The sequence below is a fragment of the Pieris rapae genome, chromosome Z (genome assembly GCF_905147795.1).
Source record: "Pieris rapae chromosome Z, ilPieRapa1.1, whole genome shotgun sequence".
Classification (NCBI taxonomy): Eukaryota; Metazoa; Arthropoda; class Insecta; order Lepidoptera; family Pieridae; genus Pieris; species Pieris rapae.
The window spans coordinates 10,429,188-10,454,596 of record NC_059534.1 but is presented as its reverse complement, the minus strand read 5'-3'; the positions used below and the strand labels follow the sequence as shown (position 1 = coordinate 10,454,596).

General features: G+C 34.2%; 1 protein-coding gene across 1 annotated transcript in view; it reads left to right on the top strand.

The window, feature by feature from the left end:
* Positions 1 to 20,801, top strand: part of LOC110997561 (failed axon connections) — a 32,182-nt gene extending 11,381 nt beyond the window's left edge. Inside the window, exons 2-6 of the mRNA XM_022265783.2 lie at positions 14,178 to 14,313; positions 14,685 to 14,887; positions 15,329 to 15,466; positions 16,304 to 16,564; positions 16,929 to 20,801. Of these exons, the coding sequence (XP_022121475.1) occupies positions 14,178 to 14,313; positions 14,685 to 14,887; positions 15,329 to 15,466; positions 16,304 to 16,564; positions 16,929 to 17,003 (813 nt within the window). The 3' untranslated portion in view covers positions 17,004 to 20,801. The remainder of the gene's footprint in view (positions 1 to 14,177; positions 14,314 to 14,684; positions 14,888 to 15,328; positions 15,467 to 16,303; positions 16,565 to 16,928) is intronic.
* Positions 20,802 to 25,409: the final 4,608 nt, after the last annotated feature.

Genomic DNA, 25,409 nt, shown 5'->3' with positions numbered 1-25,409 from the left:
TAATATTAGACTTTATTAATCAGTGATAATGTAGCATTCAAATGGTGAAAGAATTTTTATAATGGGTCCAGTACTTTTGGAACCAATTCGTTACAAGCATACTTACTTACAAATCTTTCCTGTTTATAATATTAGCAGATTATTTAATTATAAATCAAGTTGCAATCTGTTGACATTACTTGCTGTTAAGAATCTTGCGCAATTTGTTTAAAGTTACATTTGCTTCATGTGCTAATAATAAAGAAACGTACTAATAATAAAGAATTGTTTATGATTGCATTTAGTATACATGCTGTGTACTGTGGGTTTTTTTATCTTGTAGACTCAAGTGTCTTTCTCACGATGATTGAATGGGAATTACACTAGTACATGACCATCACAAAGTATTTTAAGTTTTATACTTATATTTTTGATTGATGGTTTTAAGTATTAAATCTGTGACTACTAAGGATTAAATATGTATGAATATATTATAATACTTGAAACGACGTGTTTCGTATGATTGTGATTGGTCAGCTGGCCTCGTCCAATTACAGACCTTTTCTTCACACTTTTAAATTCAGAATAAAAATTCTTTGGAAATACCATTTGTTAGACACATGTTATTTCAAGATATCCCTTTTAATTTAAATCCTCTGTTAAGAGCTTTCATTAAAAGTGACGCTTTCCGTGAAGCAATTTAAGTATTTAGTTCAATTGAAACTATTTCTATTCATAGAAAGATTAACTTCACGAATGCAAAAGTTAGGTACATTTACAATGCCTACGTAGATTGTTATAGGATTATGTAAAATGTAATGATAGATAATGAACAACAGTCGAAGCAATTTCGTCATAGTACATAAATTTTCTTACTCTACAGAAATATTTGTTTAGGAATCAATCTGTGAACCGTGACCAAATAAGCATCAGCATAATCTATATTTCCGAAACGTGACGATTATTAATCACAGATAGCTCAAAATTTGCAATACTTTAAAAATCACGTTTTGCTTACTATTGACATGAATTGACGAGTAGACGCAGCAACGTCTATAGTCTATACCTATTGTACTTCTTTGGGCGCGTTAGGGATAAGCGATAAGAGTATATTTTTACGATGCGCGCGCACACCGTTACAAAAAACTAACACACTGAAGCTAAAATACAAAATGCTGACACATTTTGTATTTTTGTATTTTTTAAAAAAACTTTATTTAAAAATTTCAATGTACTAAATACCTTTTTTCTATTTGATACTGTCGTTTTATTACAAATATAGAATAAATCTTTTGAAAAGTCTTATCTTGTTACGCCAAATAAGTATAACTTAAAACGCGTGTACATAAGTAACATAAGTACACACACGTTTTGTTTCCTTATATAAATGTATGAATGAGCGAAAAGTTAACCTAGATTTGTGTCCTATATTTTAACTAGAACGGTTTGAATAAAATATTTCATTGAATACTTAAACGAAGTGCAATTTATAGCCATGCTACAGATTTAAAATGTTTCATAAAGGTATAGCCATTTACGATCTTGTCTGGTTCAGCCAAGCGTTTTCGTTTATCCGAGGCACTTAAGGCCGATACTTGTATCCTTGATTCGCTTAAAGAGCCCTTTCCTTAGGCATCGATAGCAAGACAGCAATCGGATTATGCTTCAGGCATCTTTAAATTATTATCAAATTTATTCCACCTCCTTTTGCCTGGGTCAGACGGTCTTCTTTTCCCCGAGGATTCCAGTCGAGAGATGGCAATGTGACTCCCCCGAGCGTATGGCCCACTAACTTAAATTTATAAATACTGTAAGTTATTATATATATAATGTAAAATATAGCACACATTTCTAACAGTTCATTTCATGACGTATGAAGAACGTGTAATAAGAATATATATTATCGCAAGCCAGGTAATCCATATTAGAAAAAAAATGACAAAATTACATTAATGTAATGTTTTACAAAACTAATTGTTATTATGGGTGGTGCGCCTCAGTGCTTCAGCTCTCCATTGAGCACCGCAGTCGACCCCGAGACACTGACAGTTGACACAGCAATTCGTGCTGAGATAGGGTCTTAAAGCCACGTACTTTACCACACTCAATCCTCAAGGCTTCTATGCTGTAATTAGGATTTTATTATAGCAGTAAGTCTTATTAAATATTTACAAAACTTCCAACAAAGTGGATAATCAAGGACTATATTGCAAGCCCTTATTGACTCAATAATTTAAACGTGGAATCAATAAGCCCATAGGTTTTGTTAAGGGAATACTAATTAATGTTTGCAGTGTTAAGCTAATTTACTTGGTACGTTCTTTTAGGGTTATCAAAATATACATTTTATAGTATCAGATCACCTATTGGTATTTTTTATTTGGTAACCCTGTGTTGAGTTGCGTAAAACACTTAATTACTCAGTTGAAGTACACTGCGCAGTATTTGGCTTTTTCAAGGAAAACTGAAGATCCCCAAGGATTTTCTTAGACAGAGACGATACGAAAATAGATCTTCGAAGGTTTTATGTAGAAATATGTAAATCTTAGCGTATCTCTCAGGGCGAATCGGCTAGCTATTTCTACATTAGATCAAATTGTCCACAATTCTTTTTTCTATATTTTTTATTAGATTGCCCTATACGAAATAGAGTTAAGCTAACTATATGCATAAACTTAAGTTCAATTATCACCCCATACTACATTGTCAACAAAATATTACTCATTGTAATAATATGCGACACACCCAATTATTAATGTCCATGCATCCATATAGTTATAAAAATATCCTGTACTTGAAACCCAGTATCGATTTGTCTAGTACCGGTTTACACGTTGATTTCCTTGGTGAGGTCATTGAATAGTTCACATCCTTTTACGGAATGCCTTAAACCGTATCATTACCAAAACCGTGCCGGGGACCGGGGTTCACAAAACGAAAATTCAATAACAAGTTAATAAAATATTTGTACTTGTTCTTCGCATTCCATGCTTACTGAATTATTATTAATTCTGCGATGGCTGTTTACTATAATAGAAACGAAACTAACTATCGACTGGTTATACCTAGTCAAAATTGAGTTTCGTTTAATAACATAATTATGTATGCACCGCATCTAATGGACGAAGCCTTCAAACAAACCTGAATAAATCCAATAAGCTTTTTGGAGCTCAACGACTACTGTTTTCGTATTTATTACGTAATCGAATAGTTTACTCTATTAACGTTAACGTTTAGTCCATGTCTCATATCGCCTAGACACAACCAGCGTAGTCGTAGAAGTCAACGTAGCATGGGCGTGGCACATTCCTGAACAAAAGACAGCGAATCTACGCTTAAACAGTACTGATTCATAGAGTTAATATACGAAGCCCATAGCCTCATTAACGTTAATTAAAGACAATGCTCTTCGTTATGGCTTGTGAAGAACAATACTATACTTGTTTATGTGTATGTGTACTCTTAGAAGCGAAATTAGTCTTTATTTCTCTGTAAATAAGGTAGGTATTGGATCACACAACGTGACTAAATGCGACGAGACTTTTACTTAGTTTTAGTTAGTGTAATGATTCAGCTTTTATAAAAGCGTTATTATATTAAGTTGGACTTATTTAACATACCCTTATAAGTTTTATGTTTTATGATTTTTGCCCAACAAAATCGGATAGGTGTTCAGGTGTGGCTGACACGTTAATGTGTCTCTTTCATTAATAATTTTCATTGGGAGGAGATGAACCTGATGAATTAAACTGAACATTTTTAAATATGAGTAACGCCGTGACTAGCTACTGACTCATACATCAGTTTTAATTACTATACCATTACAAACTTCGGCTTAGATAAACTTCTATTGAAATTTGTTTTCATTTGTTAAAACCGAAAGAATACCGAATCCCTTGCAGTGTTTACGTTAAACATTTCGTAACATAAACAAATTTCTTAGTTCGTGAGTGCCTGTAATCTATCATTTCCGGCCATCAAAACATTAAACAGAGATCACATCTTGAGCTCATTACACCGGGAAGCGCCAATTGTGGGTATCAGAACGCATTTCATAAATCAATGTACGCTCACGCCATGCCCTAAATAATGAAATTATAAGTGAGTTTTATAAACATGCTTTTTTTTTATAAAACTCACTTATAATTGCGTTATTTCGGGAAATCTACACATGATTACATGATATCATCGTAATACACAAATTGCCAGCCATTTAAAATTCTTCCGTAAGTAATTTTTTGAGTTATCGAGCAAGAGTTTTAATGGGCATCGATGACATAAACTAGTTATTGTATGATCAAAATACATATATAATACCTCTGGTAAATATATGCTTTCTATTAAAATTGATTTGGGGACGATCTTTTATCTTCCAATTTCAAATTATCTAATGCTCTAGACGAGATGAGACCACACTTATTTCCTATCATTGTTAACTTAATAAAGCCAATTAAGCGTCCTTATTATGTGTAACAAGTATGATGAACACAGGAAACAGATGCAACATTATTCTTTGCTGTATGTACGGATACTGGCAGGAAAGCTTCGAATATTATTTCCTTGATTTGCAACCATATATCACAGATTACATTGGAAATCGACTTTCTATGTCGTTGCGGTCTCATCGCTTACACTCGGATTACGGAAGCATGGAATTCCGATCACAGTTGTTAGCAGCTAGTGTTGTATTTTTACATATGAGACTCCTTTTTTTACTGAATGGAGAGGCCATTACTGGAGGTTGGTATCTTGAAGCGTGTCTTGTCCTGAGACTCTATGATTGATTTTAATTATATTTTTTGTATGAGACTACGACCCAGTGGTCAATCCCATGATAAACACTTCCTAGTAATAAAGACATTTATCTGTCATATAATATTTCGTTGAGATTGCTTCTCGGTAGTCATTCTGTTATCGGGGTACAAATGTGTCTTTGTACAAATATTGTCTTTCATACATACATTGTCAATCTCGCTATTCATTAGAGTATATTTCGTTGATTCTTTGTTAAAATTGTGTCTACAATGTTGCTATCTTGTTAAATTACAGTCTTTTAGCCAATAATAATTGATAAGCATTTTAAATGTGAAATTATTTTGAGTTTATTCGTTACAAAAATATATCTCTTTTATTTTATATTATCAGGTGTTTAAGCCTATATTACTTAAGTTTAAAAAACTAGGCAAAGTTTATAGATTATAGAAAAATTATCAATATCAATGCAATGGTTAGAAAATAATTATGATATCGTTACGATACTGTTATTTTACTCGATCCAAGTATTTATTTAGCCTTAGCCGTAATTTCTACAATACTAAATCCTTATTATCTTGTAATAAAGGCTAAAATACCAAACCATGACACGAATTGACTAAGCAAAGAATCTCTATAACAGCCGCGTTTAATCTCTCTTTGTTACGTTCCCTAGTGTTATAATTCTTTTTACAATTGTATTGTTCGAACGCCCCACTTCTTGGTTGCTAACTCCCTTCGACGCACTTAATGGACGTAGCTTGAATCATTGGGGTGACACATTTCATAGCGATTACGTCATCATATTTGTGAACAAAACTTTAAAGATGCACTCTGATGCATTTTACCCCAAATAACCTTTTATTTCTGGATGGAAATTATATGTTTTTTACTTATAAATATTAATCAGAAATATATAATATGTACCGCTGCACCAGTCAGTTGTTCTCCGAGTTCGATTCTCAGAGACAACATATAATGCTAAATAAATACGATGAAATCGATTACGACGACATAGTTTAGAACAACATACCGGTTATATCGACCAAAAAGGTCCTGACGGGTTAAAATATTAGGTAGGCTATTAATAGCACTGATTTTGACTGTATTCAAGTTGGGGCCTAACAGATAGTACTGGTGTCCCCTGCTGGTGCTTTTCTCGCTCAACCTATAACTATTGCATTACAGCTAGGAAATACTGTCAGCCTTAAAGGTACCACAGGGACAAAACTATGTAGGAATATTATAAATACCATATAATGTCGTACCTTAATAGCCGCGATATTCGAATTATTACGCAATATGAAGTTAAATTGTAACGTATTATTGTACGCAAATCCGAGAAAACGTTGTTTTACAAATATCACTAAAACAGCAACATGAGTGTTTCTCGGAAAGCCGCTGTAGTAACGGTGCATTGTTGATCTTTGTTTACATTTTAGTATAAAATTAACATCGATTTAGGACATCCGCATACACTGTATTAATCGTATATGAGCACGATCGCATAGTATATAGATACATTAAAAATGGATGTAGTGCGAACATTTGTAGGTTTTAAAAATAAATAAATCTCTGACGACACAACCTTTTTGGTTTGGGTCTGAGATTTCTGAAACTGATATGATAATTTGTCAATCTCACAGACGAGTATGTAGGTGATCAGCCTTCTGTGCACAGGCCGTCAACTTTTTGGGTCTGATGCTAGCCGGTTTCCTCTCTATGGATACCTGGCTGGTGAACAGCCAGGTATCGGGCTTGCGATTATGAAAGATGAAGGCACTAGGCTAACACTGTATATTATGTAGGCTATATCTAAATATAATAAACGTTGGAACAATTACATATACGATACATAACAGAAAGATATGTAACAGACGTTAACATTCTCATGATAAATAAAATATTCACTTTCGGAAAACGTCGGGACATTTTATATACCTACTGTAATTAGAGCAACAAAGTCGTTTGAACTTAATAATTCTGTATGCGGTGAGTCTTACGTTATAATTAGTGGATACGGGTTGCAAGTACAATGGTTTGTTTGATAGTGAGGTCAATGCGCGGCATACTCGAAATAGCCATAGAAAGATATTCCTTGATTGCAATATATTGTGTTAATTTATGTAAATTCTATAAAACGACACTGTGCATTTTATGGTGTTATAGAGGGGTGTCGTTATATTTCATACTATGCCTAGTAGTTGTGTACATAAAAGAATCTCATTTGAACACTATTGCGTATAGTCTGTTATTTTTGTCTGACGTCTTTTGCTGCACCAGTTAATTTATTGATGCTATGTAGAGTGTATTATTGTATGGTAGACAAGCTAAACCAACCAAAGTCATTTGATTTCGACGCTTTACAAAGTTTGTCGTTAAATCGAGTGATGTTACATGGAGTATACACTATATTATAACGTTCGGCGGAATAACGTATCAAAAATAAAAATATTGTCAAGCAATTTAAGTTAAACCTCAAAAATTCACTTCAAGTTTAATGTATTTTAAACATACATCGGGTGGCTTTGTGTTTGTTTGCAAACAATATTTTTTCTGGTTTTGTTGCACAAAGGAAACTGATCACGATCCGTGACTTGTCATTTAAATTGTGTTTTTGCAAAAGGGACAGGGACTTAATACAATCTTTGGATAGCACTCGATGGAGAAAGTGGTTATCGCCGAAGCGGCGCCAATGGCCGGTGGAAAGTTTCCTCCTGTGAAAATACGTGATTATCATAACCCACTACAATTTTCCGTTTCGCAATCTTATTAAGCGCATTTCTATTAAATTGAAGGCATTTTCAATCTTTCTTATTATATATAATTTATAGGCGCTTTTGACACCACTATATATACTGTTATATATATAACAACGGGTATTATTGTATACATACTAATATATAATTTTCAATATGAGTAAAACTGGGCGCGTCCAATGACGGTCGTTACCCTGCCTTCTGCGACTGCGCGGCCCTGCCATCGACCAACCAGCCCCGCTGTTTCCAGGCACGCGGGGTGCGCCCGACGAAACCCTGTCTGGTACACACCTAGACGATATTATAGCCTAACTATAGAAGTACTGTCAACTTTTAAACTCATCCTATTTAAAACAAGTATTGTACTCATACTTATATATGGAGACAGTCGTTATTGCCAAACTTAAACATAAACTTAACATTAAAATTATAATGCGATCCTGGGTTCGATTTATGCCGAATCATTAATACCTGGTTATCGTCACGCATATTGTGACCCATTGACGGGTTTCTTTCGGGTAACTAGTAAAGTAGAAATTCGTTGGCGCATAGGGGATTTAAATAAACGATCTCGGGGTTGATGAATGCTATAACACAATTGTGTTGAATTCACGTTGTTAAAGTGGAGTTCATAATTAGGCTGGGCACAGAGATGTTCACATTAAATCTGCTTGACTTTATGCTAAATCAGCTCTCAGGCGTCGTCTCGACACATTTTCATATAACCCACTTAATGTGACGCCTAAGTTATTTCTTGGATATTAATTTATGTAATCATAAGTTCAAGTAAATCGTAAGTGCATCGAATCTTGAAGCGAATTATAAACTAGAAATTTATTGCTCCAATAAAAGCAGTATTATATAAATTATACCTAGTTCTGGATTTTCCAGTCTACAAATCATTATTGATATATATATTTCACACGATTAAATCCTCTAGCTTCAGACTAGTACGTCTTTAACTTTCGCCTATTCCTGCAAAATGCTGACCCCTAGTATCGACACACACACTTATACATAAAGTTATACTATATATATATATGTATAATACATAGACTTGGTTTCGTAATTTTATAGAAATATATTCTCTATTTTAAAAAGAATAACGCCCAGTAATTATTTTAGTTGCAATATTCAATAACTGGACGAAAGGTGATACGATTCTCACGTAAATAAAGAATTTAAAATATCCGTCAGAACTGGTAATGCTAGACTGACGACCTATTAGGGTTGTCACTTAACATGCAAATGCACTTTCCACTTACAAAATCGTCTGCAGTGGCGGTTTAAGCCCTCTAAAACATGATTTATCTTACATGATTTATTCTATTTTTCTCATCTTTAGTAGTAACATACAGTATGCTATAATACAGTACATGAAGAACCAAGTCATTGCTTAGAAGCACGGCATCCAAAATTAAAATAGCCGTTATAATCGCCAACCTTCGCAAGGAGGTGGCACAATAAGAAGAAGGTACCGTTTACATTGCGAGCTATTTTTGACATGCCTTTCTATCATACTTTAATAAAAAAAATCACTGAAGAACTTCAACAGTAAAATAGATTACTTTTAAATTACTCATTAGTTTTAAGTTATCGTAATGTTCCATGATGACTAGTGAAGACACGTGGCAAAAAATGAAACTTCAATAATACGTTTTAAGATGAGATTGTTAGCGAAACAGAGTAACTAAATTTTTTAAAATATACATTGATAACAATCAATTTGTTACCTGTAGGGTGTGGGCGTTTCGTTGGGTAGAACTGGTGTACTATATTTAGCCGTAGTGCTGATGAGTTGTTATGTGATATATAATATGTGAGTTGTATGATAGATAGCATGTCAAATTAAACAAAACGTTACTCTAAGCGACCGTCATGTGTTAGGCGTGAGATAAGCCATTTCCGTTTCATCTATTAAAAATCCTGCAAATACAGTCAATATGTATTATAACCACATACAATGGACAACTCATATTTAGTCGTAAAAACCGATAGTCGTAACGGACGATGACATTGTTAAGTACCTTATACAATAGAATTCAGCCGCGGGACCTTTGATTTTGGTCAATATAACCGGTATGTTGTTCTAAACGATTTTGACTATAATAATAATTTAACAGAATTAATTATCTTTTAATCATTTTAAACTATAAAATCTCATGATCAACAACCCTAGCATTGAATTCGTTCGCAACCATGGCTATAAATTGTCTTAGCGACGGTAATTGAAAATCGCTGATAAACTGTCTTTTCATTTTTCAACGTAAGCATATAATTATGCGTTTTTTTGCATAGTTAACACTGCCACATTAGCAATTTCAATAATTGTTTATCAAGCAGGAATTAAATTGGAACACGCTATATATTCATGACTCGTATTAAATTTTCAATATGTGGCTTTGCTTGATAGAGACGCGATTAAGTCATGGATGACATCCGAAACAAAACACTATAGATCATTTATACCTACCATACAAAACCGTAATCGCTTAGTAACACTGGCTTTATTTAGATCTAAAATATTTAAAAAAATATTCACTTCAAACTATATTATAAGTTGTTTACAGTACGATTCTAGTAACTTATTATTGCACTTACAAAATAATCAATTCGAAATTTGAAAAATAAGCAACTTTTTCTTTAGCCATGTTTTTTGTTATTTATTAAATAAATAAATTATTCATAAGCAGTTGAAATGACAAGAGTTCCATGGCAGTTCTTTTAAATACCACAGTTGTAATCACTATCACCCTTATTCCACCCACGTACTTTAACCTGTTTCTAGATGCAGGAAGCTTGGGTCGTGTGCTTACTATGCTAATCCAGCGTCCATTTTGAATAGCTACTTGATCCCTTTACTTATCATGTAGTGATAAATATAACGTCAACAGTTTTATATTATGAGACATATATTATTAAATAGTATATGGACGTCAAACCTTAATATTAGACAGATTTTGGAATAGCTTTCTCCATTGTGACTCAAGGTTTAAGTGTTTTAGGGAAATTGAAATAAAACGTTGCTGAAATGGTCGTAAAACACTTTCCAAGTGTCAAAACGCGAACGAGGTTCGAGGCGGAAATAAATATTAAACATGTTTCCTTGCATTCTGTAAAACATATAAAACATTTATAAAAATGTATAGTAACACGTTGATGATTTTGTTGACATTTTTAAAACAATTCCATTTCGTTATAAACATCGATCGGATTCGGAAACAATTTTATAAAAATACAAGGACAACATAAATGGAATATTCGATAAAATCTTATCTATTTATTTACTTACGCATAACGTGCGTCGTTTATATATTGCACGTTAAGAGTAACATAATAAACTAGACTATCAATATTAGCGCAATTAGAAGATGTAGAGTTTAAATAAAGTTGAAACTGTCAAAATGGTCTAATTATTAAAATAATACGATTATTATATAATAAAAAAGGCGATCATTTCTTCATTTTAATTTCGGTAAGAGTCGATAAAGTATAACAGAGTTTAATAATATTTTCTAAATAGGCGTAATTTGAAAAGTTAGAAAATCTATTATTAGCTAAAGCTGTTTCATACAAATGGTTACATTTGAGAGCTTTTGAATTTTCTGTGTAGGTAGCAATACTTTTGAAATACCTTATCAAAAGGAATAGATACCTTAAAAATTCAAAGAAAACCCACTCTCTCAAGATTCGTAAAGAAATAATTTAATCAAGCAATTAATATAATGATTTATGTGCGTCCAAAAAGTACTCGCTTTGATTGATAGACAAAACATGTTCTTATGTGATGTTTTAGTACTCCGATTGTGTAGGTTTAAGAGATACAGTGACCCGTCTCAAGTCAGTGAAGCTAGTTAAACCATTAATTGTGCGATAACAAAAGTCGAACGGGACCGAAGCATGTTAATTGTTTAATTTGTCCTCCTTCCGTGGGATCTCTTTGTTCGGGAAAGAGAAAATAAACACGATCGTTAATACTGTCTAGAAATTGTCGGTTTTGTTACGTGTAAGATCAACCGCTTAAAAAGTATTCAGCCCATCAGAAATTCAATAACATATAACATATATATAACATGTTTTCAAACTTAAACTAATAATAATAGGGAATAAGTTGTTAAAATTTTGAATTTAGAACGTAAAATATAAGTTTCGTAATAGTAGCTTAAATTATCTTAAAGCTCCACGAGATAAGATTACTGCCCGCAACCCACCCACATATCGATATGGCCAAGGAAATCACATTTAGTTGTGTAGAGGACGCTAGGCAGTGGTGAGGCCGCTGAACCCAAAATCAATACAGCTGCCTTGCTCCCCTCCCGCCGCGCGGGGCTGCCCGTCGCCATAGATACCGCAGATAAACCACCCGCACACATTCACTGTGAGCTATTGTTAGAAAATGTTTAAACGTGGTAATTGTAAATGCTCACACATTTTTAGTATTATAACATCCTCTTTGTTACGTACAACAATACTTGTCGAGTTCGTTACTATTTATGGTAAAGTTAAATAATATAAATACGTTAAAATAATGTAATCAGAGATTAGTTTTTTTAACTATTTCAAACTAACATAACAACTCGTCGTCGTAAGAACATGAAATAATAACATTGTGGTTCTCGAATTTTAAAATGTTCTAATTTAACACTCTACCAACTTTCGATGAGAACGCTTTGTTGTTATCTAAATTTAGGATAGGTTTTAATATTTTACCTATACTCTGTAATTACCATTAGCAGTAGATCCCTTCAAGTCGATTTTGTATGAAATTTTAATTATAATTTATTAAAATTTCTTACAAATACGTCAGTTATCTCAATTGACGACGCTGTAATCTGACGGTAGAAAAGTTTAATAATGACTTCGGGCACGCAATTTGAGATAAAAGCCCGATAATAATTCTTTTTCCCCGGGAATGAAACCCCGTGTCTCTACCCAAGTTAATAACTTGTTTCTATAATAATTAGACCGATGTCTCGTTTATGTTAATGAGTTCAATAGCATTAAGATAAGCCTAAACATTATTAAATTGTTTCGTTTAAATAATTTTCTATCAATTAAAACTAGTTTATATTTTTTTCGATCCTTTTTAAAAGATATATTTTCTACTATTAAAAATCATAAAAACACATATACACATAACGGCATATTATATATCATTAAATATATGTTGGTTTTTGGGATATCCTCGATAAAATATTATTGTATATTTTTTATGCCTTAAGATTTAGAATCTATACATTTTGCCAATAGTAGCATTTTACTATAAACATTCGCTAATGCTTTTAACCCCATATATTCTAGCAATATTGATTGTAAATCGCAGACTAGACGGATGTAGGGACGCCCACCCTAAATCGGCGCGTCAAGAGACAATGACACATCTGAACTAAAATATTAGCTCTTAAGTATTAGCAGTTTTGTTTAAAGAAAGCCAGTCTCGTGAAATGTAAAAAATCCTGTGGCAGGGCGTAATATAAGTTATTTTTTTTACACATTTATTTGCTTAAAGTATTAAAGGTATTTAGGGCATCGATTTATTTAATTTTAAATGATTGTGCATTTAAGAATGTCTTAGACATATCAATTAGAACTTAATTATCTAATTTTTATTATTTATCTTGAATTATAAGATGAAATAATAATGCAATCTTTTCTTATTTATAATCTATTTTTAATTCGAAAACAAAGGCATCTCACAGTTTTGATAAAATTATATAATCGATTATGTGAAATTAATGTTTTTCAATTTGTATAAGAAAAATGTTATAAAGGTTTTTCAAGTAAAATTCTGTAGGTGCTTTTTAATTATATACAATGTTAAGCTGCTTGCGAAATTTCGAAATATAAACTACTCTGGTATACCCACGCATACATACGTAGGTTGGGGTGGCAAAAGGTCTAAAGCGACACCCCGCCCGGGCTAACGCATGCGCCCCAACTATCCCAGGTTGTTGCCATGCTGGTAAAAGAACACTGATATGTCCACCCAACATGGCGGGTGAAAATTGATTTATAGCCCTCCACTGTAAACTTTGTTCGCCTGGTTTTATCGGGCAGTGCACTTTACAACGCATGCGCTCGGAGCAAACAAAATTTGAATTTAGAATTGCGAATGTTATTTCCATTGACTTCCTGTTGATATTGCTATGGAAAGCTTCAATAATGCGATTTTACAATTGTTTGCTCTGTTTAGGCTGTATTTATTTAGAGGCTGATGCATTGCGTGCGCCTAGTTTCGAATGAAAATAACATTTTGGAAAGTTAACCGATATGTACTTGGCTATTGAACTTTTAAAACTTTGCTAGTCCAAAGTAAAAAAGTACATATTATGTCAATCAGACTTTTAGATAATATTCTTAGAGAGCGCCATAGTTTTAATGCATTTTATCTGTGGGAATGATACTCGTACATAACGAGTGCCATCGTGAAACACAAAGGCTTTTGTTGCAGTGTCTCTGACTGTAATCTCTCACTTTAATAATGCTGCGAAATTAGAAATCTATTTTATTTAATGTCTATATGATAAGATATATTATCTCAACTTGTTTCATAAAATATCATTTAATTTCTGGCAATATTTTGAAAATTGTTTTTCCATAGCTATTATTGCTCACATCTGCGGCTATGTATTCGTTATAGATATAATTTAGTGAAATATAAACAAAACGATAACTCGGTTGTTTCAGAACGTAGACCACAAAGCGAAGTTCAGGTCTAAGAAAGGCCAGCTCCCATTCATTGAGTTGAACGGTGAGGAGATCGCTGACAGCACCTTCATTATCAAGCAGCTCTCTGAGAAGTACAACAAGGATCTTGACGCAGGTATTTTATAGAAAATATTTAAACAAAATTAGTTTGGTTTTTATATTGGTCGAGGATTGCAAGTGCTCATTCACTAAATAGATCTTCAGGGATCACTGTCTGTCTGATATACCTAGAAAACTACCTGCAGCGATATATTCATTATACATATAACGAGATTTCCAAGCCCCGCCGACACAAATTCATTTAGCGACGCTAGACTTCCGCGGGGTCTATGTTCGGGTCACGACCTCTCCAATCAATAAATAGGTTCTGGCTCGCTCGAGACCCTGGAAATCCTAGGCGACCTACATAGCCAATCCTAGATAGTCGTCTAGGCATCGCGCATGTGCAATCGGTGCAAGCCAATGTCAACTGTAACCTTTGTGCAGCCCTAACGCCGGAACAACGCGTCGTCACCCACGCTATGGTGTCGATGATCGAGAATCATCTGTCATGGGTGATGCTCTGGTGGCGTGCCAAGTACCCGGATAGTGTCATCAAGGGTTACCAGGTCAACTTGCAGAACGCTCTTAACACTCGTCTGCCCAACGCAATCCTGAACTTCTGCTACAAACTCACCTCTGGACGTAAGGTTAGTAAATTTCCAAACATGAACTTGCATGGTTTTAATATATTTTAATATACTCCCTTTGCGTTATTTGCTTTGTAAAAGATCTAGAACATAGCTAGGTCCGGGATATGACCCCCCTCCCTTCCCGGCTCTCCCCCTTTAGTGCATCGCAGCCATTTTAAGCCACGTCCTATAGCGCCATGTTGCTCTAGGTAACTTCCACCTAACACCCACTCGGGTAGGAGCGTTGATATCGTTTAAATAACGTTGCACCTGTTGCACTCCCATTTATTTCGCGTTCGTCCGTGATACCGAAATGTTGATAAAGGTAGATTCGTTGCACATGTAATTTGGCTACATTAGTTGCTTCAGTAGCTACGACAATTGGTATTGCTCTTTTGTGTGTTTCTTAGCATATTCAATTAGTTTTATTTCCATTTATAGATTTGTTTTGAATTTTAGGGCATGAAGAAGGCCAAAGCCCACGGCATTGGGGTACACAGTCAGGAAGAGATCATCGAGTTCGGCAAGAACGATCTCCGTGTGCTCTCCGACCTGCTCTCCGACAAGCCTTTCTTCTTTGGAGACGAGCCCACTCTTGTGAGTATCTGTTACTTTTTTTTGTGCGCGATTTGTTCAATCATTTGATATTGCAACATAATATATATATATATATATATATATATATTTAAAATACAAGTTTCTTACGGGCTTATAATATCTGCTTTGCAGCATTTACTTGCATATCAGGCTATAATAATAGGTATATTAATTGTATACTAATTAAAGTTTATTCTTAAAAGTGATAAATAAATTTGCTAGGCTGTTCACGCTTGGTTTACGTAATCATAACCAAAATGAATCGACATTCAAATTTCAATCTTTTGACAGCAATTTAATGCATAGGTGCCAATTTAACTTTCCAGAGAAAAAATAATTTCATGTTAGTTTCTGTTAGAATCACTTGACAGAGAGAGAGCTATTATAATCAATAAGACAAACGGTGTAATATTTCTGACCCACCCCCCACATTCGGGGATACAGGGGGAACATACACTCATATTCGCACTTGTAATGCGTAGCATCGTTTTCATTCAAACAAAAAGGGGGCGTGGGTAGGGGGGATGTGGAGGCAATAACGCCCAGGCTTGAAATACTTTCCGACACAATCAATAATTATCTAGCCGGGGCAACAGCCGTCTAGGAATTTCATTAGAGGTTGATTTCAAATTCCGCTGTTTATATCTGGAAAATATTTTTCCAGTAATTTTTATAGGTAATGTGTGTTCGTTCTACCGAGAACAATTTCTGGAGCGATTTTCGGTGCAAAAGTTGATAAGTTGCAACTTCGTATCATCTCTTTCAAACTCTCAATTTAACTCAGTGTATTAAATTCTATAAAATAAATTCTTATGTGTTTTAAAATTTCGATTACAGCTAGACGTTGTGGCATTCGCGAACTTAGCCCAACTTCACTTCATTGACAAAGAAGTGGCCCACCTGTTGCGCGATGCTATGAATGAGTCATTCCCAAACCTAGTTGGTCTAGTGTCACGTATCAAGGAACGCGCCTATCCCGACTGGGACGAGATTTGTGTCAGCGAGGTGGCTCCACCAGCCAAGAAGGAGGCCAAGGAGACCAAGGAAGGCACAGACAAGCCAGAAAAGCAGCCGCTTGAGGAGCCTGAAAAGGAAAAGGTAGGTCTAACAATGACTAATAAATCTTATAAACTAGTAGTAATAATATTTTTATAAAATCAGTGCTGCTTCAACCTTTTTAGTCCTGGGCCTCGGATCCCTGTGTCTGTTTTATAATCATTACTCAATCTAGTAGAGCCTCCTGTGCCTAACACAGGCCATCGACTGTTTTGGTCTAAAGCAAGCCAAATAATTCTGACAATGTTTTCCTTCACCGTTCACCGATTGTTAAATGCGTACCTTCAAAGTCAATTGGTGCACAGCCCGAACATTACGACCGCAGGAGTTGCACGCTGTAACCACTAGGCATACACTACTCTAGTAATAACAACAGTTCAAAATTTAAAAATGCAAATAATTCCAGGACGAAAAAGAAGAGCTAGCTGAGAAGGAGCCAGAAGACAAAGAGAACGAGAAGGAGAAGGAGAAAGAGAAGTAAAATAGAAAGTCGAGTAGCGCCGTTTTCACATTCGAATTTACATCGGCGCTGTACTCTTTTGTATAAACACGATGAACGGTGGCTGTTAGATTAAACCGTTTATTAGTAGATATAATATAATCGCCGCCATACTGACATACAAAATTACACTTAGGAGATTCGCTGCATTCTGTATATTAAAAGCGAGTAAATCCATTTGTCTTTCCCGTTCCTTAAGTTGAAGCCGCGAACGCGTCGGTATTTTTTGACATTTTCCCATTAGATTTGCTGTCGTGTTTGAACGAAATATTTGTGTAATATTTTGATGTGTTTGACGCTTGTTTCATTAATTGCTGATTTAAATTGTATTTTATCACGTAAGTAATTGTTTAGGTACTTACATTGTTAGATAATCATAATATTCAACTGCTATATTATTGGATAAATTTAGTATTTACGGTATTTAGACGATTGGTAACACTTTGTATTGTTAAGTATGGTTAGCGGATATTGTCGTTTCGTATAGGCAGATATTGTAGGGAGCATTTTCATGACTTTTCATGTTAGGGCGATATAGAAATATAGATATTTATGTGCTCATGTTAATCACCACTTAAATTACATTGAATGTTGTGAAATTTAAGTGTTAGCGTAGTTGATACCAAAAATTGGCTGATTTTTATAGTTAATTGGATAATATTGTATCGAGAAACGTTAAGAGCTGAAGTGCTTAGACTTTTGGATCTTCTTTATAATTCATTGGTTTACGCGCGAAAAGAAAATTTACAATTTACAAATTTTTTATAGAAATCGAACTTCTGGAAGACTGTTTTTCAATTTTAATTGTAATTCATAGTCCGTAAACTTTTGATATTATATTATAGTTATTTTAAGGTTAAGAGTGTATCGGATATAAACTGTCCGTCTGAAGTTCTGCGGCACTATAACAAGTGACGTCTCTAGGGAACCCTTCGTAGCTTGAACGAGCAAAATGTTCGACGTTACTCCATCGCCAACGTCGTCGGAGGCTTCCTCCCACTCATCACCATCTCACTCATCTCATTACGAATCTTCACCACACGCATCACCTCCCGCATCCGTTCCTCATTCACCGGCGGGGTCACCGGCGCACGATTCATCATCTTCATCTTCCGCGGCCCCGTCCCCGCAGCGTGTTCCATTTATATATCCCACCAACTACCCGATGCATCCTCACTATCACTCACATTGTTTCCACAACTCAATGCCTCCAGGGCTCCACTATTTGCCAGGCATGAGGTTTATAGCATCTCTCCTTGTACCGCGTCCGATCCAGAGATGTCCTACTCCGCCACCTTTATCGCAGACGCCCGAAGTCTCCGTAAAAGGCTTTCTGGCAACACCTCCATTATCGATAACATCGACGCTATCATCATTATCGCCGTTGTCATTGTCGCCGCCAAAATCACCGGAAAGAGATATCCCACAGGGGACTTTGCCAACAACATCAGCGTCTTTGTCATCCGCCTTGTCATGTACCCCATCAAAGCCGATTCGTGCTTCAACATCACTTCCACGTTTATCGTTTAAAATCCCACCACCACCAGGTCCATCAACATCATCACGATCACAATCAATGAAACCGCAACCACCATACAAATCGTTAAAGAAATCCGTATCTGAACCAAATCTTCACAATCAATCTTAAATTCAATATTTAACGCAGATAAAGCCTACTTATATGATTATATTTTAGTATTGTGTTACAAGGTAACAGACCAAAACCCCAGAGCATCCTACATGCTCGAAAATGTACAAAATTTCTATTAAGAGTGTTCTGTCAGTCGATGTATAAGCAAAAAAAAAATTTAAATTAACGTCCAAATTATTCAATTCATTATGAATTTATTACATAAAAGTTTACATAGTAGGCTTAGTTTAGAAAAATATTATATACGGATACTTTACGATATTTTCCCTCATCACACCCCCATAATCATATGAATTTTTTATGTCTCCATACTCATTGACTCTTCATCATCCACTTGGCGGTTATTGTTGCTTTGTGAATCATCATCATCACCACTCATCATTTACTATTTGTCAAGCATATCATGCATTCATATCCGGGCCGTCACTCTAAGTTCGGAGCACAAATCTATAAAAATACAATAATACTCGATAAAGACTGTACTCTCCGCGGTGACTTCGTCTGTATCAATTCACCAGCCTCTTAACATTTAGTTCTCACTGAAACAGGCTTAGTTCGTTATTTTTAGCCCGTTATATTTCGTTCAGCAGTCGTCTGACCTATATGGCAGTTTGGGGCGATGCATGGTTCACCAATGTCGGGATCTTCTAAGACATTTTATATGTAGGGCAGTGTCGTAGGACCTGCAGGGAACGCGGCGATACGGAATTTTTTGGTCGTGCGACTTTTTTAAGTTTATCGTACATATTTTAGTTGCTAATACTCAGTGAAGAAGCACCCTGACACAGACTTAACGGATACCAGGACCAATTTTTATTAACGTTTACAATAAGATGGAATGATTTATGTAGATATAAGCACAAAGCTCTACGCGTTCCCTTCACAATCAGGCAATGCTGTCATTTGCGCCATTCCAGTCAGAAACCAAGCGCTCGTTCGCTAGTTGAAGGACAATCTTCTAGACTAATTGCCGTCTATATACCCTATATCTTAATCTATTAGGTTAAGGGACTTGTAAATTTGATCGAAATCAACCGTTGTTCACAAAAGTAGATATCATAGCAAGTGTCTCTAGGCGAGCGACCTCGAGGGGGCACTAAATGATATTAGATGTAAGTTAATTAATTCTAGATGTATGTGCTGTCATGGCAAGTAGTAGTACAGTATAAAGGACATTAGTTAAATGAAATTAATTTGAGGTTTAAAATTTTGGGTTGACCATTTTTGGGGTAAGGTCGACGAACGTCCCTCCCGACAACTGCTGACCATCACTGCCACTTATAATTGGGTGTAAGAGTTAAGATTAAGGATGTTAGCATAGGATATGATGCATAGATATCATATAGCTAACGTAAGGCTATGTTAGTATGGAACGTTCGACCATTCGTGAGCCTGTTTCAGTGCTTTCGGTACCGCGTCGCATCGCATCTCGGACACGAACGAAAACACTTCGTTATCTCCGTCGCACTGTCGAACGTTTCGTGGGCGAAGCTCATTTCATTCGTTCACCGGGCTTAATTCGTTCACGGATCGTTCGATAGTTGAATCATTTCATTAGAATATCGCTCATTCTGATACGGTTATTAAAACGACACAATTTGTACATAAATTTATGAAATACGTGTTAAAGGAGATAACATGGAGTTGGGCGTTATCCGGTTATGATTTAATCATACTTAGTTGACTAAGATTAGGCAAGTTCGGCTCAATTGTTGGGAATTGTTGGCGATAAGAACATTTTTTAAACCAGTGGTGGTATTAACGCGAGCGTTTTCTTTGTCTCACAAAAAGTTTAAAGTGTCTGTATTCTTGTGTCTATTGTGTTTTAAGCTAATACCGTATATGACAAATTATTAGTAATTATTGTAGCTACGCTATTTGTTTATATTGTAGTTGTAGTCAAAAATTATTTCTATTTAGATATAATTTCATTTTTTTTTCTTTATGGTGTAGTTAACGTGTTTTTCAATTAATGTGTCAATATATGATAAGTAATATTCAATTTAGATAGTACTGGTTCGCCATATTGTACCGATTATACATAAAATAACTGAGCTTTCATTGGATACAATGTTCTATTAAGGATTTCGATGTAACATTCTGCCTACATTAAAGTATATATCTAATAACGGACACTGCTGCCGCTGTAGATAGATGTACCACATCCATCTAAAGTGCTTAGCAGGATTTTTTTATTTCAATTCAGCCCTTTACACCTTAACTAGTAAAATAAATTCTATCTCAGTATTTTTATAATACTAGGTTTTTTAAACACAAAAAGTTTACACAAAACCCAGTTACAAAAAATCAGTTACTATATATTTTAGATTTACTGGCATCAGCATTATTAGGTCCTTACAATAACCACAAGTATCTGGGGCTTACAATAGATGACCGAATGTCCTGGAAAATGCACATTAAATTTGCCTGTATTTTTGTATTTTTAAGGCTAAGAGCGATACTTGCTATTTCTATTCACAGTATACAAAGTATACAAAACACTGTCCGAATAAATTATAACATATGGACTTTCAAGACAATGGAAAACTTATCTAAATCAAATATTTGCATTACAAACACGTATTTTAAAAACAATTACTATTAAAATCAATCAATATAAAGAGAAAGTGCAGCTAGGATTATTAAATGAAAACTACTTTACAGAAAATTATCTTATAATTATTTAACATACATAATTTATACGGATAAATAAAACAAAACATTAGACTATATTATTCCAAATTTAATAAACTCACTACCAGCTACACTTCTTACTAATATTAAATTTAAATTAAGAATTATTACATAAATCAAACAATTATAAATTATGCATAACAAATACACAGCAGACAACGGCAGCAACAGACATAATCGTCATTTAATTCATTTTCAAATATTGGAAAACATCCTGTATTCGAATGAGAATTCTCGTCAAAAACAGGTCTCTTGCATTGGCTATCTATGGAGCGTCAATTTTTCAATTGGTATATTACGTTGTTCGATATACTGAGGTCCAATCACTGATTATTTAGATTTTTAGTAATGGAGCTTGAACGAAAGTTCGAGCATTTTTTTGCAGGTTTTCCGCTTAATATAGTTTAATGAGTTTTTTTGACATAAGTGTTCTATACGCCTAGTGAATTCTTATTAGCATTTTCCCCTTGACACCAACTACAAGCTACATTATAAATATTTTCGAGCAACTAAAATTAGTTTTAGTGTCTTAAACTTATCCTATCTCACACGTCAAACCTATTTTTTGGTACGTGAAAGTCATATTATGTAAGGAGTAATGGTATGTATGGTTCAAAAACTTATGTTTAACTCCTATGGCAAAATGCTATCGTTAAAAATTTAAACCTCTTTAAAGGCAGCTTTTTGTAGTTTGCGAAAACACACAACAATAACGTGTTTGTGTTAAAGCAATTATGAATAAAGTTTTATGTATATTATTACTTTAATTTAAAAACTTATTAGAGCAATAATGCAAACGTTACAAAATGTCGACAAGATTACATCAAAGGCGGAAGCATGTTTCTAAAAAATAAACTTATTTCATAAGGAAACTTAGTAAGCATGTTATAAATAAATGTAGCATACATAAATCATATATGTATTTTCTCTTTTATATAGCGACCTCACATGGGAGTGAAGAATAAGAGAATCTGGCCTTTTTAACTAAGTGCGATTGTCAAAATTATTACATTTTTCTACAATAATACGTTTATGTACCATTATTTTTGAGAGCTTTGATTACTTTTGCCGAGAAAGGGGGGATATATTGCAGTAAATCTGCTTACGATTACATAAGTAAGTAAACTTGAACGGCCCCCATGATTAAAAAAATTAGATACAACAGGTATGACGCTCAAGAATTACATGATTCATAAATTAAATCACGAAATTTTAAACCATGACACATTTTAGTTAGTGTGTGGTACACATTTACTGCCAGAGCCATACACGAAGAGAACTTTTAATAGCGATGTTTATATTCCATTTCGATGTCGATCTCTGATGTCTGATCTTGGAACCGAACTTATCTTACAAAAACCTAATATTAAATAAAACTGTATAACTTAAAATCAGATGAGCCTCCTGCCCATTTGCCCCCTGTTCTATAAAAAAAACTGTACCAACGCAATGTAAGCGGACACCGGACAAAAAGAACAGCTAATACAAATTACATCTTGAAGCAGTAAATTGAAAAAGAAAAGGTACATGTAGGTTTGGAGATATAATAGCAAGCACTTTCAGTAGGATTTGATTAAAATATACGTATACGTATATTTTAACGTATACGTATGGTACGTTAAAAGTCAAAGTGACTCAAGGAAATAATATCACCGCATACATATATATATAAATATATATTTGACCTAAATGTCATCCTCATTTATGTCGATGAAAGAGACAAGACACGACACATTCGATTTCAAAGGGAAGATCTGTAGGTGAAATTGTTTAAACAATTTAACGGAGAACATTATTCCTAAGTTGTTTTTTTTTTCTAATTGCTACAAAATAGCTATTCGTTCGAAGCAAGAACAGACCGCTAGTTCTTTATAAAACTAGTTCCCAACACCTCTCGCCAAAATCACGTGTGTTTTCAGTATTAAGCAATAAGTCATTAAAAACAGTTACGCTTAATCATTATGAAATGTATCTTTTAATGTTATATGCAATACATTTATACTATATGCGCAGTATAATAACCCAATTAAAAATATTCACGTTCATATTTTTCATGCACATTTTTATCAATTACCCCGGTGAGCACGAAAATCTATGTCAGATACAGCATACAAAGTCGGTATTGCCGAGATTCTCGGGGTCGCTTACACATTCCGCCGGGACATCAAAAGTCCCATCTCAACAATTTCATACCTCTATACGATAGGTAAGACGGGGGTCGTCTTCTTCTCCTGCTCTAACTTTCGTGGGCTTCCGGTCACCCTTCTCTGTCGCTAAAACATCAAATATATGGCATTGCGATACATCTCTACTGTAGCGTAAAGATGCCTGAATTCAAGCGTTGGAATAGATGGATTTCATTTACAGCAAAAAGCTTTATGATTTAGAAAATTTAGGTCTAAATATCCATACATAGTTGCTCACCTCATACAATAAAATCGATTTGTGTTTATTTTTTTTGTTTTGATTAATATTTATTGTGTTAAATATTTGTTTTATGTAATATTTGTATGATCCTGCGTGTATGTCACGTTATAAGTGTTTGTGACATTAAAAATAGTATTTTGTGGTAGTTCTTTTACAGTAGGTACAGTGTGCCGAGCGTTGGTAAGCAATTTATCAATAAAAAAAGTTATCGCTTAAATGATATGTCGATATATATAGAATTTCTTCCCATCTTCTGTACTTCCTTCTACTGATAACCTCCTGCTGCCATGACAAGCGGATGGCTACAAGCTTATTTTTTATATTATATTCTAGTATGAAACAAGCAAACTCATCTTTGTGTCTTAAAACTGGATATGTTTGCCCTTCAACAACTCAATTATACAACCTTAAAAGGACCTCAATACAACAACAAAAGAGTCCGACCTTGCAAATAATATATATTATATCTTTGGGAAAGAAATAACAAATTTTTCAAATTTTTTGATTAAATGTTTCAAAGGATTATGGTATAAATTATTGACAGTGGATTCAAAAGAAACTAACGTATGAGGCGATTGTAATTTTTCATATATATGTTTTCATATATTCATTAACTGCAATTACTACACTAGACAATAGTTTCCCATTTATATTATAATTATATAGGTCATTACAGACTAAATATTAGGTACAGAAGAAAACCTTTAATATCGCGTATAAACTCTTACATATTGGTTTGCCTAGTGATTTGTGCGTCTGTCAACCCTGAAGTTGAGTTGGGATCCCCATGTGGTGCACTAACTCTTGCTGTTACGGTCAAATCAATAACATGAAAATCTGTATTATTTTAGATTAAAAAATTTACGCTGTTGGTCAGGCACAGAAGGCTGATCTATGACGATCTATCCCTATTGTAAAAAAAAACCAAATGATCCCCCCGAAACGAATTCAGAATTTTTTATAACCGGTAATTATATGATATAGTAATATGATGATGAGATATTCATATAATCCATATGCTTTTATAAGTTCGATTAAAAAAGATACCCCTAGATAATACATAGCATACTCTCAAATACATAAAAATTCCTGTAAGTTATAAATAGCCGAAGATGTTTAAAGAGAAATAACAAGGTCATCAGAAAATGTCAAAAACAATACTATAAATCTACTATAATATGCCAGTTGACCCGTGGACTTCGTTTCGACTTAATATGATTTTTTACTAAACCTATCTTTTTTATAGATTAATACCAAAGTATGGAACATTTCCCTATACTTTTTTTCGCGGCTGTTGCCTTTTCTGGAATAACTACCTAAGTACGTAATAAACTATTGTTTTTATTAAGTTTTCAATCATTCTTTCTAAGAATTCAAGTAATTAATAAAAAATAACTCGAAATGTTAAAGCTTTGTGCTTAGAAAAATATTTTGCGATTAATTTAATTATAAAAGCTTTCTATCAAGCATTGTTATTTTTGTTCTGAATATATTTTAACGTAATTTAAATGTTTGATATTTTTCATGAGTGTTATAAGTCGCATGTATTTCTTATACGCAAATGTAATACTAAAGCCTGTAATATAATATTTAAAGTTTTTCTTGCTTCACAGAGT